The sequence below is a fragment of the Sarcophilus harrisii genome, chromosome 1 (assembly GCF_902635505.1).
Source record: "Sarcophilus harrisii chromosome 1, mSarHar1.11, whole genome shotgun sequence".
NCBI classification, from domain to species: Eukaryota; Metazoa; Chordata; class Mammalia; order Dasyuromorphia; family Dasyuridae; genus Sarcophilus; species Sarcophilus harrisii.
Window position 1 is genome coordinate 428032145 of NC_045426.1, and position 18610 is coordinate 428050754.

The 18610-nt window shown below is 31.0% G+C and overlaps 1 protein-coding gene across 9 annotated transcripts in view; it reads left to right on the forward strand.

Moving 5' to 3' along the window:
• Window positions 1-18610, forward strand: part of RELCH (RAB11 binding and LisH domain, coiled-coil and HEAT repeat containing) — a 125963-nt gene that overhangs the window by 34108 nt on the left and 73245 nt on the right. For 4 of the 9 annotated variants that reach the window (XM_031946170.1, XM_031946165.1, XM_031946169.1 and 1 more), the window contains exons 3-11: window positions 5208-5279; window positions 5396-5451; window positions 5554-5667; window positions 10086-10286; window positions 10399-10490; window positions 10817-11110; window positions 13239-13314; window positions 13717-13812; window positions 13958-13981. In XM_031946170.1, the coding sequence (XP_031802030.1) occupies window positions 5208-5279; window positions 5396-5451; window positions 5554-5667; window positions 10086-10286; window positions 10399-10490; window positions 10817-11110; window positions 13239-13314; window positions 13717-13812; window positions 13958-13981 (1025 nt within the window). The other 5 variants (XM_031946166.1, XM_023495939.2, XM_031946167.1 and 2 more) reach the window with 4 other exon arrangements.

Sequence of the window (18610 nt, forward strand, 5' to 3'; positions counted from 1 at the left end):
CTTTGGAAACCATTTGGTATTGCACTGTGGGGAGAGTGAAAAGTAATAATGAGACTTGGCTTTTAATCCCTATTCTGCTACTAATTAGCAGTGCAGTTAGAGTAACTTGTATAATTTCTCTGAGTGTCAAGTTTCCTAATCTGTAAAATAAAGAAAAATGAATTGTATTCTGTTAGCTTTCTCTTCAGAAATTTTTTTTAACCTTAATGTATAACTTTTCATCTTTAGCAAAAGGTTTATGTATATAAATACCCTTGCAGATATTACATTTATGTAAATAAATTTTCTACAGGTGAAATAACATAAAGCTTTCAGATCTGGAATGCACATTAGAAATTACCTAGTCCAATTCCCTTATTGCATAAATAAGAAAATTAAGCCATGAAAAGATGAAATATGTTTCCCAAGATTACACAGGTAGGAAGTATATCTAGCCTTATCCTTTTAGCAGATATACAAAGTTTAGTAGTACATTTTTAAAAATTTTGTTATATTAATTGCTTTTCCTTTTAGATTACATTCATTATCAATAACAAATATGAGGTTTCTGCTATATATATACATATATATGATTTGAAATTATGTTTTTGACAGTTATAGAACTTGAAAATGTTTCTTGCAGATTCATTTTCTAAAATTAAAACTAGTTTACAGATATAACATTTTATTGTGAATTACATAAGAGTATTCTAAAAATATTTCTTTAAAATTTCTATTTTTCTTTATGTGTAAGAAGGGCTAAATTTAGATTTTGAGTTCCCATTGTATTTTCTTTAAGTAGCTCTTCTGTTTCTCTGCTGTCAAGTGACTGGCCAAGACACTAACAGGGTTGTTACAGAATCATTCCTATTGAAAATTCTAACCTGTTAATATAGAAAAATGTACAAAAAGAAACAAACTGAACCAATATGTCTTGATCCATCAATAAAAGTTTATAAAACAGGGTAACACAATTTCACACAGCCAAGAAATGAAAACCTGCTAGTAATTTACTTGGCACTGATGGGAGGCCTCAGATGCTTTTTAATGTACACATAACTGCATTGTGCACTGGATGCAAAAAAAAAAAAAAAGTGCTCTGAAGAAGAGAATATGCAAATAAGAATACAGTTTCATAACAGGGTCATGGAATTTAGTTAGAATTGGAAAGAACTTTATAAATCATATAGTCCAACCCTCTCATTTTACAGAAGAGGAAACTAAAGCCTAATAATAAATGGCATGCACAGATTGTGAAGCTGGAAGTCAGTTACACAGATCATGTGATTGAGTTTTTCCTATACATTTATCCTCCCTTGCTTCTGACAATAAACTTTTTTTTCTCCTTTTTGCAAAGTACATGTTATCGCATTTGATCTTCTCTAAAAAAAAAAAAAAGAAAAAAAAAAAAAAACTACAAAATAGGTATGTTGTATCTCATTTGCCAAATGAGGTAGCAAATTTAAAGAAATTAAGTGGCTTGCCCTGGGTCACACAGCTGCTAAATTGTAAAAGTGGGACTGGAATCCAAGTCTTCTAACTCCATATCCAATGTTCTTTCCAGTTTTACCTAGCTGCCCTATCCTGTATGATAGCTGCTGAATACTTGGGGAAGATTAGCCATCAGGGTGGTAAGAAGGAGAATGTTTTCTTAATAATTGGAACTCTGAAAAATAATGTGCTCTGGATTAACCAATGTACAGATTTAATCATTCAACAAGTTTTTATTGAGCAACATATATAAGAATTTAATAATAATAGCTCTCAGTTACAATAGCATTTTACAAATACTATTTTATCCTTACAACAACTTTGTGAGGTAGGTGCTATTATTATCTATTTTCCAGATAAGGCAATTGAGGCAAGCAGAGGTTAAGTGATTTGCCCAGGGTCACACAGCTAGTAACTGTCTGAGGTATATTTGAACTTAGTTTTTCCTGTTTTTAGGTTCAGTTCTCTATCCACTGTGCCAACTGGCTGCTCTTTATTGAGCCTTCTAGTTCATTCTCTTCCTAAACTTATAGAAATAAGTAGCCCAGGTAATACTTCTTGACTAAGCATTGGGTAGGGACTTTCTCTTAGAGACTTAATACCAAGAGAGAAGTTTTGGTGGTGTTTATCTTCACTTCCTACTCTTAGAAAAAGAAGACAGCTATTGGAGCTTGGTGTTGTTTTTTTTTTTATTCCCAAGAAAACGGTTTTTGGGATCCTGGAATAAAATGAAAGAAGATAGTGATAAATCATCTTATTATGAGATGAGGTCACCTTATTTGAAATTTTATTCTACTGGTGAAGTCAGTATTTAACTTGTTTTAGATTAAGCTCAATCAGGAGGCCTTTAAAATGTCAGAAACAGATAAATTTAGCATAAGTTTTTCAAGCCTTGTATAAATTGAAAAATTGGGCTAGAGCAATACAGAAATGATACTCTCTTTCATCCTGATTTGAACTAAAATAAAATTTATACCATTTTTTCTGTCCTATAAAGAATGTTTTGAGTTCTGAGTATCTGCCCTCTCCCAGAAAAAAAATAGAATGCAATTATTTTTCAATATCTGGTCCAGAAGTAGTAGTTGGCTTTATTTGTTTTCTTGTTGTCACTTCAGGTAACCTTCAATAAGTTTTAGTATAAAGATCTAAAATTTGTATTAGTACTTATAATAAAACTGCTCTCAGTAGAATTACATTATTTAAAAGTTTATAGCGAATCATTAAGCGGTAGAGAGGATTAAAAATAATTTTTAGAATCATTGAAATTAATAAATTTCTCAACAGTTCTTGGCCAATTCATTTCAAATTTTTAGTTAAATTTTTTTAACACTAGAAAAGGTAAGTTTACTAACATCTTTAATAATAGTACTGCTGTTCAGAACCTTTATGCTTTTTCATTTGAATCTTGTGTGTATATGTGTGTGTGTATATATATATGTGTGTATATATATTTATCAATTATAGAGATGCTGTATGGCTTCTAACTTGAACTTTTCTTTTGGAAAATGTATATTGTCTTAACAAGAAACATGCAGCAGAGTTTTTTTTTTTTTTTCTGATAGGCTCTATCTGTTAAGTCTTGTAATTTTTTTGTGCTATTTGACAAGATATTTGTACATAAAAATTTAATTCTTGCCGTCTGACATGGGTTTTTCTGGCTTTCTGTGCCCTAATCATACAGTGTTTTGCTCTTAATTCACCTTAACTTTTTCCAATTAAATTTCTGAGTTTTTTCAAATTTGTGTTTAAACCAATATTTTTTTTTTTATTTCATATTTCTGTCATTCTGAGGTAGAGCATTCCTGATCTGCAATTGTTCTGTAATATGACAGTGTTAAGAGACTTGAAAAATTAGTAGGGAATACAATTAAATGCTGCTTCAACTGAAAATTAATTACTTAAAGTTTTTAGGTCCAAAAATGAACCACTGTGCTATTTGTCATTGTCATTGCTATATGTCACTGAGCACAGCACAGCAAAAATGTGTATGTAGTCTTGTACAAACAGCAGTATTAATTTTTAACACTAAGAATTTCTGGAATACTTTAACTTTGTTGCATAGAAATATTTGCAGATCAGCTTTGCCGACTACCAAAAAGAAATATTAACACATTTCCTCTCATTAGATCTTTAGTTATGCTTCCACACATTGCTCCAGTTAAATTCTATGCATCAAAAAAGTAGTTTTCATGTAGCAGATGTGATTCAATTACATCCTAAAGTTTTGATGACCAAGTGCAAACTGAGTGAAACTTTCTTTTCCATAAAGACTTAGTTTCTAGTTATTACCATGACTACCAAGACATTTTTCAGTGAATCAATTAGAACAAAGCAATTTAAAATGATTTTTCAAGTGACACCACACATTTTCCATGATCATGTCTTAACGCCTGCATTTTGCTTATTCAGTTAGTTGTAGAATTATTTGTTTTAACTTAAAAGGATTATAGTTTTTTAAAACTTAGTTTTTGAATATTTGCTTCTAACTATAAAACTAGTAATAGAAATTTCTGAATCAAAGAAAATCTCCTAGTTCTTAAGGTATGTGAACTTATTACTGCTCCTCATGGATAAAAATAGTATATTAAAATATTGTTCGTTTTTATGCTTTATTGATAATTAGCTTGTGATAAAACAAGAGAGATTTCAAAACACTATTTGAAAAGCTCTTTTTAAAAAACATGTGATAATAGTGTTTCCACTGTTAAATTTGGAAAGAGAGGACTGGAGTGCTTATACCAGTTCAAGCACTTAATACCTGTGTGACGTCAAGCAGGTCACTTAACTTCTCTGGCTCTCATGTTTTCTCACCTACAGAATAAGAAGGTTGAACTAGATTGTTCCTGCAAGTCCCTTCCAGCTCTCAATTTGTCAATTTAAAAGTGCATTTTTTGACAAGTGGAAGTTTTTTGTATTAAAATTCTGAATTACTCCTTTTCTCCTCCTCCCATAACAGTTAGACAGCATTGTAACCCTCCTCTGCTTTAAGAAATATCCAAAATGATTCTCCTTATAAGTTTTATTTGGAATACAGTCCAAAGAGAAACCAGTTATCATACTCTCATATTTCTAATAAACCCCTAAGTATTTTTCTTGTACTTTTGTAATTTAAGTATTAAATATGTTTGCTACCTAGAAAATATACTTTGGGACTTCTTTTGTTGCTAGAGAAATACAGATATCATGAGAATTATTTAAGATTTGGAAAATGAGTCACTAATTTATAAAATGGGTCTATCAAAGAGGTTTCCATTATCTTAATTTTGAATATTATTTGAAATAACTGTTTTCAAAGTAGTTCAATTAATCCTATAGATGTTATACTTTTAAGTAGTTCAGGCATCACCTACTTATTCCATCATTCACAAAAGGATTTCATTTCTTTTCCTAACTTTGAGTTAGGGAGAAGTATTCAGATATCACATACTTCAATTTATTTAAATAAAATATTTTACATTTTAGAATTGTTTTAAAAAGAGAGCAATTCCTTGTCAGACAGCTAGAACATTTGACCTGTTCACTTAGAGTACTAGTAATGTTATGGAAAATGTTCACCAGTTTGCTTTCAGACCAACTCTGCTGCATGCTTTCATGAGTTCCATAAAGATTGCATGCTTTCTGTTTTCAATACAAATTGTATTTTTTTTTCATACCCATCCTTGCTTTTTATTTTTTTATTTTTGTTTCCCTTTTCTTGGTTGGATGCCTGTGTGTGTTTAATCCAAATCCCTGTCCAGTCCTGGAGTTTGAACTACGGAAAGCCAAGGAGACCATTCAGGCCCTCCGAGCCAACCTGACACAGGCTGCAGGTGGTGTACATAAAACTTTTCTTTAGACTTTATAATTTGACAATGTAGAACTAGCTGAGATTTGTTCATATGGTACAGATCCTAAAGTCTCTGTGTACATTTCTTCCCCCCCCCAGAAAATGAAGTTCCTTTACAGGAACGAAAAAATTACAAATCAAGTCCTGAAATTCAGGTAGGCAATTTATTAGAGAAATGTTCATGAATAATATATTGAGTGGTAGAACAAATGAATGGAAAGAAGACTTAAAATATCATTTCTGTTTTTTATTTCTAGGAGCCAATCAAACCTCTTGAAAAAAGAGCTCTAAACTTCCTAGTGAATGAATTTTTACTAAAGAATAACTACAAACTTACATCAATAACTTTTTCTGATGAAAATGATGATCAGGTAAAGTTTGAATAATCCATTGTCAATTTTGGAAAATGGGTGGTTTTATGCCTCTGTTATCAGATTGGTCACCCAAAAAAGTCATCAATGAGATCTGTCATCTTCTTCCCTTAGATACTTAACATGTAAAACTTATATTCTGTGCAAAAATTTGCCAAACACACTACTGTAAGACTTAACACTGTAGGGACCAAAAGATTGTTTCTTAAATTTTAATCACTATTGTGAGTTATATAAGCAAAGGTATCAGCATCACCCATGTTGGATCAACCTTCTATGAATAAAGTATTCATCCTTCAATCCCAATAGAATAGAAAGAGAAAAAGAAAAAAATAAATAGAAATGGGGGTGCTATCATCACAGAATCCAAAGGGAATAGTTGTATATGTGTCTTAGGGGGCTACTGTTATATTCCCCCTCCTCCCCTTTTTTTTCTAAAAGGCAGAAAGCCTGGTGTGCATATCATGTTTAAGTCTGGACTTAATTATGGAATTAAGTATTCCAGGACCTCTCAGAGTTTTCTCCTTTTCATCTATTTTGTTGGACCTAAACCCTAAGGCCAGTCCTGTCTAAGGAGTCCACTTAAGGCTCTGTAGACTAAGACTAATTTGGGCTTGGGCCTCTAGAGTAGGTTCATGACTAAACTGGTCTACTGTAGGTTGATATTGACAGACTCAAACCTGTGAGATTATCCTTTTAAGATATGTTGGGGGAAGAAGGATGAGAAAGTGGCACCTAAAGCCCTGTTTTTGCTCCACTTTGGACTCAGGAACTACCCTTCTGGCATAAAGAAGAATTGTGAAGAACTTAGAGAACATTCAAAGGAGAGCTCTTCAAATGATGAACAGGTTATAATAAAGTTATACCTTTAAGGAAAAACATTAAAAGAGTTAGCCTTCTTTTTTTCAGATTTAATAATCCCATAGTTGGCACATTAAATCATTATTACTGCACTGAAGATGATGACCAATTGTATTCTGCTTTTCTCTCCTGAGGGTAGAAAAAGGAAAGGGGTTTATGGTGCAATTTGAGGAGTATATTTGTTGCTTCCATTTTTTGATAAATATCCCTGAAAGTAACTTACAGAAATAATTATGAGTAGTTTCTTATCATAATCAAATTTTTAAATAGTCCCCTGATAGTTTGACAGTTCTCCTTAGAAATAAAAAAAAAGAGAGAGAGAGAGAAATGAAATATTAGACATATTAGATAGCAGAATGCTAGCTGATATTTTGATTCTGTGACTGTAATATTTGACACATATTATTTGTTTCATGTGCTTCTCAGAAACTCCATAGAAATTCTTGTACCCTACCATTTATTAGTCGCAAGCACACAGAAAGTGCTTTTATCCCTTTTTTTCCTTTTCCTTTTTTTTTTAAAAACTTCTTCAACTGAATATTTTTCTTCCATGAGAATAATACTTGACAAAATGCCATACATGAGGTACATGTGACACATAATATTTACATTTTTACTTTAAGAGACAACTATAGCTGGTAGCTTAGTTGGTGTTCCAGTTTATGTTGTTTTGTTGTTAACATCATTGTTGCTATTTTAATTTGCTCCCCAGACCATGTACTTGAATGTCTAGCCCAGGGGTCCTCAAACTACAGCCCATGGACCAGATGTGGCAGCTGAGGACGATTATCCCCCTCACCCAGGGCTATGAACTTTCTTTATTTAAAAGCCCACAAAACAAAGTTTTTGTTTTTACTACAGTCCGGCCCTCCAACTGTCTGAGGGACAGTGAACTGGACCCCTATTTTAAAAGCTTGAGGACTTATGGCTAGCCTGTTAATACCAGATTGGGCTTAAAAAAAAAAAAAAAGAATGATTTATAGTAAAATGAAGATTACAAATTTTTTTAGCCCCTGAATGAGATCCAAGAGGTTTAAGAGTTTCTTCATTGTTAACAGGACAAAATCCTTGTATGCTGGGGAAAGGTGACATAATGACATCATCTTTGGAATATCTTAATTCATTGGAACCACAGGCTAAAAACCTAGCAGGGTTAGTTTTAACCTTGATCCTCGTTAGAAAGGTAAAGATCATGTAGTTTGTGAGTCTTTGGTCATTACCTTACATCAAGACTATTTGATATACAAAATTGGTAGATATTTCCCTAAAGTTTATCAAGATGTATCATTTCACAAAAGTGTATCTTATCAAAATACCTTCAACTTCTTTAGCCATTAAACTTGACAGGTCAAGCAATTAAATATTTGAGTATCTCTTATGTCAAGACACTGTACAATATAAAAGAAAATCCGCTAAACAATTACATGACAGGTTAATCATGTTTCAAATAATCAAACAATTAGGGAAAATATGAATCATAGGAAAAAAAAATTCAAGAAATGTCAACAGGCAGCTAATTAGTGTATGATGTGCTTAGGAAAATTGTCAACAGTAATTTCACTATAATTTTTTTTTTATATTTTATTATTGAATTGTTGGTTTTTTTGTTTTATTTTGTTTTTTGCTGAGGCAATTGGGATTAAGTGACTTGCCCAGGTTCACACAGCTAGGAAGTATTAAGTGTCTGAAACCAGATTTGAACTCTGGTCCTCCTGACTTCAGGGCTGGTGCTCTATCCACTGTGCCACCTAGCTGCCCCCATTTAATTGTATTTTTAACATTTAATGATATTGCCCACCAGCCACAATATTTATCTACTGCATAGCACATGATTCTGTCCCTTGGATATTAGTTGCAATCTTGGTATAAAATATATATTTACTAGAGGCTCAAACATACTTTAAGAGTATAGGATTGAATGTGTTTACCACTTAAGATTATGTAGTAGAACCATCTTTTGCAGAAGCTAATGTAGATCATTTTAAAAACTGTATAATTTCTTGGGTTGAAAAGTAAGATTAATGTAGTCTTTTATTACTTTTAACTAGTTTTAATTTCTGTGGTTATCCTTCGGTTTTAGTTAATCTAGTACTACTTAAATAGTGAGGTATGTTTCTATTCAAACTATAAAAATGGTTGACTTGCTTTAAAGTGAAGAAAGCTTCCTTAGAACTACTTTTTTTGTTACAGGGATTCCATTCTTTATCTTTTCTTTTAAATGTACTCTTTGAATAGTATTAAGAAATAAGCATTCCACAAATTCTTAGGAATAATAGTTTGATCCACTGGGTATAAGGTGTTAATGTAAAATAAAAAGACTCCAGTATTAATACATTAAAAGAATTACTGTCCTTTGGAGTCAGATTCTGGAAAACTATATTGCTTATTTTATAAATGCTGCTGTGGTTAATTTTTTTTCTTTTGAACTTACCTTTTGCAACTACTTACAAAGTACATATTACTGTCTTGTTATTTTGTAGTTACATCTTGATTCTGAGCAGAACTGTAATGGAGGTGCACTAGAACTAAATATAACACTATATTAATTTTGGCTTTCCCCCTAAATCAAATGTTTCTCTCAGAGAATAAAGATTAGTCCTCTTTGAAGACATACAAAGGAATACAATCAAGGCTCTGATGATAATTAGAAGCATATTTCAATAATTAATGTTGGGTTCATTTTTGAAATAAATATAAAACCTTCCAAACTATGTATTATTATAAAGGCAAAACAAACCTTTTTATGTGTATCTTCTGACATATTTTTAAAACAACCAACCTGATAGCTTTACAATTGTGTCTTACATAAACAGAACAGATAAATTAGCAGTTTATTTCTCTTGAGTGGCTTCTGAATGCATTGATTACTTCTCCAGAATTGTATTATTGTTTTTCTAAATCATCAAAGAATCTCTGACATAATTTTTACACAATATTTCTAATCATACTCTTTAATACATAGCATATTGGAACTGCAATACCACCTGTCTGATGCCAAATGTTTATATAATTAGCGGAAAACAATACTGGGAAAATTACTATGTGCTGAAAACAGGCCATTATTTGAAGTCAGAACTGGGTTTCAGTTATGGCCACTGCCATACTATCTAGTCATCTTTTGACCATTTATTTACCTTTTCTGGGCCTTAGACTTTCTCAATTATATAGTGGAAAGTGTTGAATTAGGTACCGTCCAGCTCTGATTCAGTATAATCTAGATAAGGATATTCAAGTACTTTCCTTTTAACAGTGAATTCAGGATTCTTATCCTAAATGCTTTTGTAGTGTTACCACGTGCAGTTCCTTTTTTTTTTTTTAAAGTTCTTCACTCAGATTCCAGATTAATGTGCTTTAATTGTCTATCTGTTGACAATAATTTGTTGAATACCTGCTGGTTGTTCAATGTTGTGGGGAAAGCAAAATACATAGAATATATAGTATCTGCACATAATCTTGCGTAATTCTATTCAACAGCAAAAGTAATTATATGGTGAGTAAAGCTTATATGTAGAGGAAAATGTATCATATAACTATTGTTCTCTTCTGGACTCTTCAAGGATTTTGAATTGTGGGATGATGTAGGATTGAACATTCCAAAACCCCCAGACTTGTTACAACTCTACCGTGACTTTGGAAACCATCAAATAACTGTGAAAGATGTTGTAGATGCGGCAAGTGGAGTAGAAGAGAATGAGTTAGAGGCTGTTACCCCTGTGTTAGGCAACCTTCCTTCATTTGAAACCCCACAGCCTGTAGAGGTAAGGAATATCAGCCACACAGTTTTGTCTTCAGAAAATCTTTGTTATACATGAAATATATATGTATGAGTATAGCAACTATAATCTGTTTTTTTTTCCCAATTGGTTCTAGAATTGCTTGATAGTACAAAAGCTAGAAGATAAAATTAGTTTATTAAACAATGAAAAGTGGTCTTTGATGGAACAAATCAGAAGACTGGAGAGGTATGTATACTTTGTATTTATTAAATTCTTCAGATGGCATAAGAGTTGGGAATTGATTTCATCATATTAACCAAAGTTTCATTTTACAGAGTCATTATATAATTGAATATATTCTTCATCGTAATTGGAATTACCTTTGAAAGCAATGAAAGACCAAGTAGTCTCAAGGAACTGATCACTACCTACTCTGCTAGGAAATAAGATGACTTTCTCTTCATCTTACTTCAATTATAGTTATAACTGAAATATATAATTACACTGTATGTGGCATAGCCTAACTTAATCAAGAGCTTCTTTCCATGTTACTATTTCTTTTTTTCTTACAGTGAAATGGACATTCTCAAAAATGAGAATTTTTCCTTCCCCACGGTTCGTGACACAGATCATCCCTCTTTGGACCAATTCCCTCTGAGAATCTCTGAGAACAGCGAACAGTACTTAGATATGAAGGATTCAGATAAGGATCAAACTAAGGATGTTAATCTTTCAGTATCAGATGAAACAGAAGCTTTAACTCCTAAAGTGAATGACTCAAATTCATTCCCAAGAAAAGAAAGGGAGAAAATGCCAACTTATTCTCCATCAAACAAAGACACAGTGCACTTTGATAAACCAAATAGGTTAGTTTGAAAATTATTGCTAGAAGAATTATTTACATTTTATTTTGTGACTTGATAATCTTTTTAGAAGAGTTTTAGTTTGTACGTCTTAATTTTATTTGATAGCAAACCTCTGTGTGTGCGTGTGTTTGTGTACTTTTGTCATGTCACATAGAGTAAAGTGTTAGACATATATTAGTTATTTGATAAATACTTGTTGAATTGGTAAGGAAAAAATTAACTACTGGATTCTATTAGTAACTATTATATTGATATCAAAAGTATTTGTCTGGCAAACTACCTTTGCTTGATACCTCTTTGCTACTTTGCACACCAAGCTTCACAGTATAAAATGAAACTCAAGAAAATTTCTCTTCTTAATTATAAGTATATATGTCTTCAGTTTCATAAACCTTTATGAGCTGAACCTCAGTAAAGAAAAAACTTATTTTCCTGACCAATGGAAAAAATAATTACTAATTTATCAATCTTTCATTTCTGAGTTAATAAACAATACTATATTTATTTTGGATAATATTTTTTAATCCCTTTCAAAAATTTTGAAATCATAATAACTAATATGTTGTTTTTCTGCCAAGTACTATCCCTATAGTCATTCTTCACCTCGTAAACATTCTTTAATCAATCAGTAAGCTTTTATTAAGTCTTTATTATGGGCCAGTCTATGCTAAGCACTGGGTAACAAATGTAGAAAGAGCATTTCTCCTTAAGGAGCTTATAATGGGGGAAACTTATAAGTAACTAGGTACACACAAGAAGGGGAGGTACCAGCAGTTGGGAGAAGGAAAGTGGGAAAATCCTTTTGCAGAAAGTAGATCCTAAAATATAATTGAGATAGATCTGAAGACTTGTTACTAAATTTAGTAATTCATGTGAGATTGCGGGAGATTCATTCTTTTGAATGTGAATGTGAATTGTGGGAAATGTTCCCAAGGCACCATTCCTCTCAAAAATCTGATGCTTGAAATATTCACAAGGTACCATTCCCCTCAAAAAGCTGATTCTGAATGAAGTCTTTTTCCCCAAAAACAAGAGAGTATAGTTACCCTGATCTTCTTCCAGTGGGCTGGGAAATAGGTTACATACAGGAAAGTGGGCAAGTAGTTCCAAACTGCATTCAAAAGAGTTCCCCGCAACTGACTAAAATTTAGAAATTTTTAGAATAAAATATTAAAAGGTAATATTTAAAATGAAAGATACTTTGTAATTAGATTTACCCTTTGTATGCAGTACTTAACATACCACCCTTGAGGATACTTTTAAAGGGGTTTTTTAGTAAATTTTTTGCAGATTAATAACTGTTTTGATTTAGTTAATGCAGAAATATGAGTATGCCCTTATAATAATTTTATGAGTGTATTGCAGCTCTAAACTGATTGCTAATTAAGCAACTGCTGAGATTTTTTTTTCCTTTTGGTTGCTTTTAGGGTTAGCTATAATAAAATGAGCTTTCAGCTATAATATTCAAAATTCATACAAGTAAAAGTCTGTAGTAGTTGTTAGAAACATATATTGAACTATAGCTACTTTGTAAATTATATAAGTTAACTTTTTTTTACAAGACTATATATAACATAATTGTTTATATTTACATAAACAAATGTATGCATGTATGTGTGTTTTGCCTTTTTGACATGTGATAAATGTGTGCTAAAGGAGTATGGTAGTTATATATATATTAAAGTGGCATTTCATAAGGAAATGTTTTAAACTATCAATTTTAAATTGATAATCATTTAAAACTTAACTCACACTAAAAACTAATTAGGACTGAAAAATCTCACTAATATATTTGCCCTAAACTAGCCATCTTATCAGTTTCCTGCATCCAAGCTCCTTTAAACCCAGCTTTCTTTGCCTTTCTGGCTCAGATTTGTTTTTCCTCTGCTCATACTACTTGGCTGCTAACCTTTCCCAGTCAGTCACTAGGTAGGTCTCTAACCTTTGGGGTTTGGAAAGGAGGCATAAAGTAGATAGTTATCAACCTCAAAACAGTTAGTATATTAGTTAATGCTAGTTTAAATTTCTACTTTAAATCTAGTCGTATCAACATATTTTCTCTAAATTTCAACGTTCTAACTCCTTGATTTTTTTTTTAAATTGTTATCTTGCTTTTCTGTTATTCTAGGAAATTATCGCCTGCTTTCCACCAGGCATTATTATCTTTTTGTCGGATGTCAGCAGATAGTCGTTTGGGATCAGAGGTAACTTCTTTTCCTTTATAAACCTTCCATCAAGTGTCTGTTGCTATTCTTCTGAAACAGACTGTTGCATGATTTTTATTTTAAAGTCTATTCTTCAGCAAGAATTTTTGCCTTTTAAACCTGTAAGCCTGTATTTCAGGCATAATTCATTACATTTGGTAACATTTTTATCTAAATATTTCTCAAATCTTTTGAATTTTGTACTTTAAAAATCACTGATGGGAGCTGATACATATGTGTTATTTTTGCATATGCAGAATATTTGCACTGTTGAACAGGTGTATTTTTGAATTGAATATATCAGCATTAGAGTATAATTTATTTCAAAGAACAAGAAAATATGTGTAGAAAAATCCTATCTTGTGTTCTCATTTCTGACTAACTATAAATTTTGGTTTTTAGGTGTCCCGGATTGCAGACAGTGAAAAAAGTGTTATGTTAATGCTAGGTCGTTGCCTACCACACATTGTTCCAAATGTGCTACTTGCAAAGCGAGAGGTGAGGCGTCTAAAAATGTTTTCAGCTTTGTAATCTCATCATGGTGTCCATTTTTTCATTTTGAAGTTGTGTTATTTTTTTATTTTGTAAAAGTCTGTTACTTGCAATCATTTTCTTACTTTTGTGCATGCATCTCTGCTCCTAGAGAATGGTTATACACCTCTGTCAGGTGAGTTAAGTAAAACTGCATGGTATTCACAATTTTCTTCTTTTGCTTTATGACATCATTAGCTTGTGCAGCACTAACTATTACTGTAGGTCCATCTACTCATTATAAATATTGTTCTATTTTACATTTAAACAAGTCAACTAATTACTTTATTCTAGTTCTTGATATGAACTACTTGTGGGGGGAAATGGAAAGTCTAGGAGAATTAACAATGATTAATATCTACTGTTTCCTAAAAATATTTTAGCAAGTAAAAAAGTCCATTATTAATCTTGTCTAGCAGTAAAATATAGTTATAATAGAATGGTAGCATAATTGTGATAATGATTAGACAAAAATAGACTTTGTTTTTAATATTTAACACAATATTTTAAATAATCTAAATTTATGATTACATATGTAAAATATCTAGTGTTGTAATTGTTAAATGGTCCAGGAAATTATTTCTCCATTTGATTAGCCAAAAAATGTATAATGAAAAGATATGTTCATCTTTACATGTGATTATTTTATGATTTGATTTGTAGTATGGCAAATGTTGCTCATGAAGCAATTGTTAAAATTCAGAAGTTTGGTAAAGCAAATTTGTGTGTTATTTTTGTTTTTTATTACTAGCAACCTTCTCTATGACATTTATATATGGGGACCTACAGTATGCTAGGTTTATAGTGCATCTGGCATAATTCTATTTAAAGCTTAGGCATTGAAACCCTTTTATCCAAGAAACTTGTACTGATCCTTAAGAAAACTTACACATTCACATTTCAGAAATTTTAGTCATTTATTATTAGATAAATGTAAACTGTTGTGATTGGGAGGATTTCCTTTATAGCTCTGAAAGTTGTTAAATATTAAGTTTGAGAAATGTTCCATGAGTTGAAGGATCAGTGCTAGATTTCATATTGTTTTGCATTTCTGCCTGACAGAATGTTTGAGCTTTTCTTTCTTTTTTTAATAGCTTATGATATATGATGTGTAATGCATTAATGTTTGCAGCCCTTTAAAACTCCTTTCTCATTTTTATATTTTTTTAAAAAGCCGAATATTTTAAGGTGCAATTTGTTATAGTTCTTTTAATGTTTTCTTCTATATAATGGCAGTTATATTACTGAAATATGGTTTCCTGCATGAAAGATTTAAAAACTTTGCATCACTCATATTCATCGAATATACATTTTGACTTTTCTGGTTGATATGAATTTCTTAAACTTGAAAAATTCTATATCTTGTCACATTAAAAATTGCTCATTTTTCCCTTTGGGTATTTTCTAATATTTGGCTGCATTAAAATATTTATTATATTGATATTTGTACTGGCAAAATTTGGGTTCTCTTTGAAACTAAATTGATAATCAAGTATGTTAGTAGTAGTATTGCTTTGCTTTGTTTAAATAACAAATACTAACCACATTACTTTACTTAAAACTATTTAAAACGTGGATTGAAATGAAATTCTCTTTATTTCACAATCATGTTGTTTTAAACATAGCAGGTTTTGTGGACATTTTGTAATTATTTGGATATCTTTGTCTTAGTTTAGTCTTTGTAGCAAAGTTTTAACATACATGATTATTCTTTGAATCCATCTTTTCTGGGTCTGTAGACTATAATACTTATAACTTCATAGAATTTTAAAAGTCAGTCAAATGGTCTCACATTGTTTCTTATATTTTAGAAATTACAGAATACAATTTAATTACATGTAAGAACTTTGAACATTATAGCTGAAATTATTTTTAGGCCAAATTTTATGTTTATAGTTTAAACAAATTCCTCCTGAATAAATATGTGCATTTATTAGTTGTAGATTAGTGTTAATATAGTAATTTAGTAAGCATAATATTAGGCTCAGAAGATAAAGGTACATATTTTCAAATTTTGATCAAAGGGAGCAGGTTCTATAATTTCTTGAAGGATGATTGATCAATTTAACAGTTCAAAAACATGATTAAAAACAAATTTTCTTTTTTTTTATACTCCCCTTTAAAATAAAAGAAATTAATATGACCCTTAGAGGGCAGCAAAAGTAAAATGACATTCTCTAAATTTACCTTTGTCTTTTCTTTTTTTTTTCCTACTAGCATATAATTTACTGCCTTTTGCCTTTGAATGAGAAGCAAAATGCAAGACTAATTTTCTTTGTGATTATTATAGTGTATTGTAATATCATGGTTAAAAATACTTAAACTTTTATATCATATATAGATCAAAAGCTTAACAGAAAAAACTATTCATAGTTTATCCCTTATACAAGTGGCCTGACTATGTTTTTAAATTTTACTTTTCACAGTAATCTTTGCTTTAATAAATAGGAAAGTTTTTGATCGTTAAAATGGGAACTTTCATTTGAAAATAAACTTTAAAAATGATTTCTGAATCTAATTAGGCTATCAGCACTAGGGGTAGTTAATGTTAAAACAGAAAAGTTTTAACCTTAATTCAATAGCACAGATACCATAGAGTTCTTTATTACTTATCAAACTTAGAGTGAGTAGCAGTAAATATTTCTTTGAATTTCCATAAGCCTTTTAAATTTATTTTTACCTTTTGGTGAATGATGTGCTTTTCAACATTATTGAAATCTAGTTTCTACAGCTACTATCTTATCTGCCCTGAAATACTGAGAAAGTGTCTGAGTGGTTTCTTGACCCATCAGGTCAATTTATCCTAGAAAAATCTTCCTCAGATAATATTTTTCAACATATTTATTCACCTTCCCAAATGTATAAAGCTGCCAGTTATTTCCTTTTGCTTACAGTCTCATTTGTGGAATTTTTGCCTTGTTTTTGAGGCAAAAATATTTATCAGTTTGCGGCCTCTTATCCATCAATCTAATTTCTCATTTCATTATTATATAAATTATCCTACCTAGCAAAGTAAATCTGTTTGCAATCCCCTTCACGATCTTTTTGTACCTTCTTTTTATTTACACAGTCCCTTCTTCCAGAAATGTTTCTATTTCTCCTTTTCTCAGAAACTAATAGAGACCACTCCTTTGAGGTATTCCAATGGTTTTTTTTCTCTAAAGTACTGATCAAAAAAAAAAAAGGGTATCACCTCATTTAGCCCTAAATTCCATTAACCTAAAATAGACTTTTTCTCAAGTAGCCAACATACATTAAATTAAGATCCACCAAAACTCTTATATGACACATAGCCTTCTAATTGTTTATTCTGTTTTCTAGAATGGTTAACTAATAAAAGAGCACTTATCCAGAGTTTTCTACTTTCTTATGAAGAAATCCAAAAGTATAAAAGCAGTCTTTTTATGTGTTATGTAATGTTTGTTTTTACTATAATTCTGTGCCAAGTCGATCTAAATAATTTGTGTAAATTTAAAATGCATGTAAATGTTATTTTATTCCAAGGCAATGAGCAAAATGGAAATTTTAATGAAGCAAAGTTAAATATTGAATCCTACAAAAGTACATACTTATTTTTACTTATGAGATTGTAGGTATCTTATACCAACAATTAGATAAGGATCAAATATTTTGGATCTTTCAGTCAGTATTATCCTTTCATGATTTAAAATTTGCAATAATCACCAGAATCTGCTGCATTTCTTATTGTTCAATATCAATTAAAATTGCTACATATGCTAGAGATATTTTTAAAAGGCGACTATTCCTATTTTTAAATGATTATGAGTATGAGCTAATATACACTACCTAAAGTAGATGATCTGAATTTTGTTTCCATTTTGACATTTGTTGAGCTAAGCACTTACACTTACAGTAATGTACATAGCCTCTATCAGGTAAAAGAATAATGCTTTATTTGAAACTTAGTTTAATTAATACTGTTCATGAAAAGAAGACACTAAAAATTTCTTTCAAGTAGTCCCACAGACAGATGCATCATCTTATTCACATTTCCAGGTCGTCTCTGATTTTCCTTTTCATAAAAAGAATTACTTATTTGCAGATGTCCTCATGTAAGCACTTGGATAATTTTGAGCAACAGTTTTCTGATTTTGTCTTTGTTTTTTAACAGACACCAATGCATTAATGTTGTGGTTATACCTACATAATTTTTATGGGCATGTCATTCAGAAGGATTAATTTTTTTTTTCCATAGAGACAATGAGGGATTAGAGAAAAAAACTGAACTTAAGGGAAGCCTGGGTCTACCTCTTAACTTATCCTGGCTTTCTGACCCTAGACAGGTCACTTTTCAGTCCCTAGAACAACTCTTTAAAATTTGGTGTTTTCTATTTGCATTGTTATATTTAATTCCCTGAGAGGGAGTTACTTGCACTAATTAAGTCATAGGTCCAGATCAAAATATTTTCAAAGTTTTTCACTTGAAGTATTTTAAGTCAATTTTTATTGATATTTTTTGTTTTTTACCTTACTTATATTACTTATATTTCCTTGTCGTATTCATACATGTGAGTAATATTTCCCTCACAGTCTCATTCAGTAATTATTTTGTGAATATATATTTCTCTTGTTTCTAGTTTTTTCAACCAGAAAGGATGCTGATCTTTGCACAAGGTCTTAAAGGCATATTCATCTTTTTACTGCATAGTGCTACTCCACTTCATTCATGTAGCATAACTTGTTTAGACATAATTATAATCACTTATATTATAGACATAATCAATGATCATTAGACATATTATTA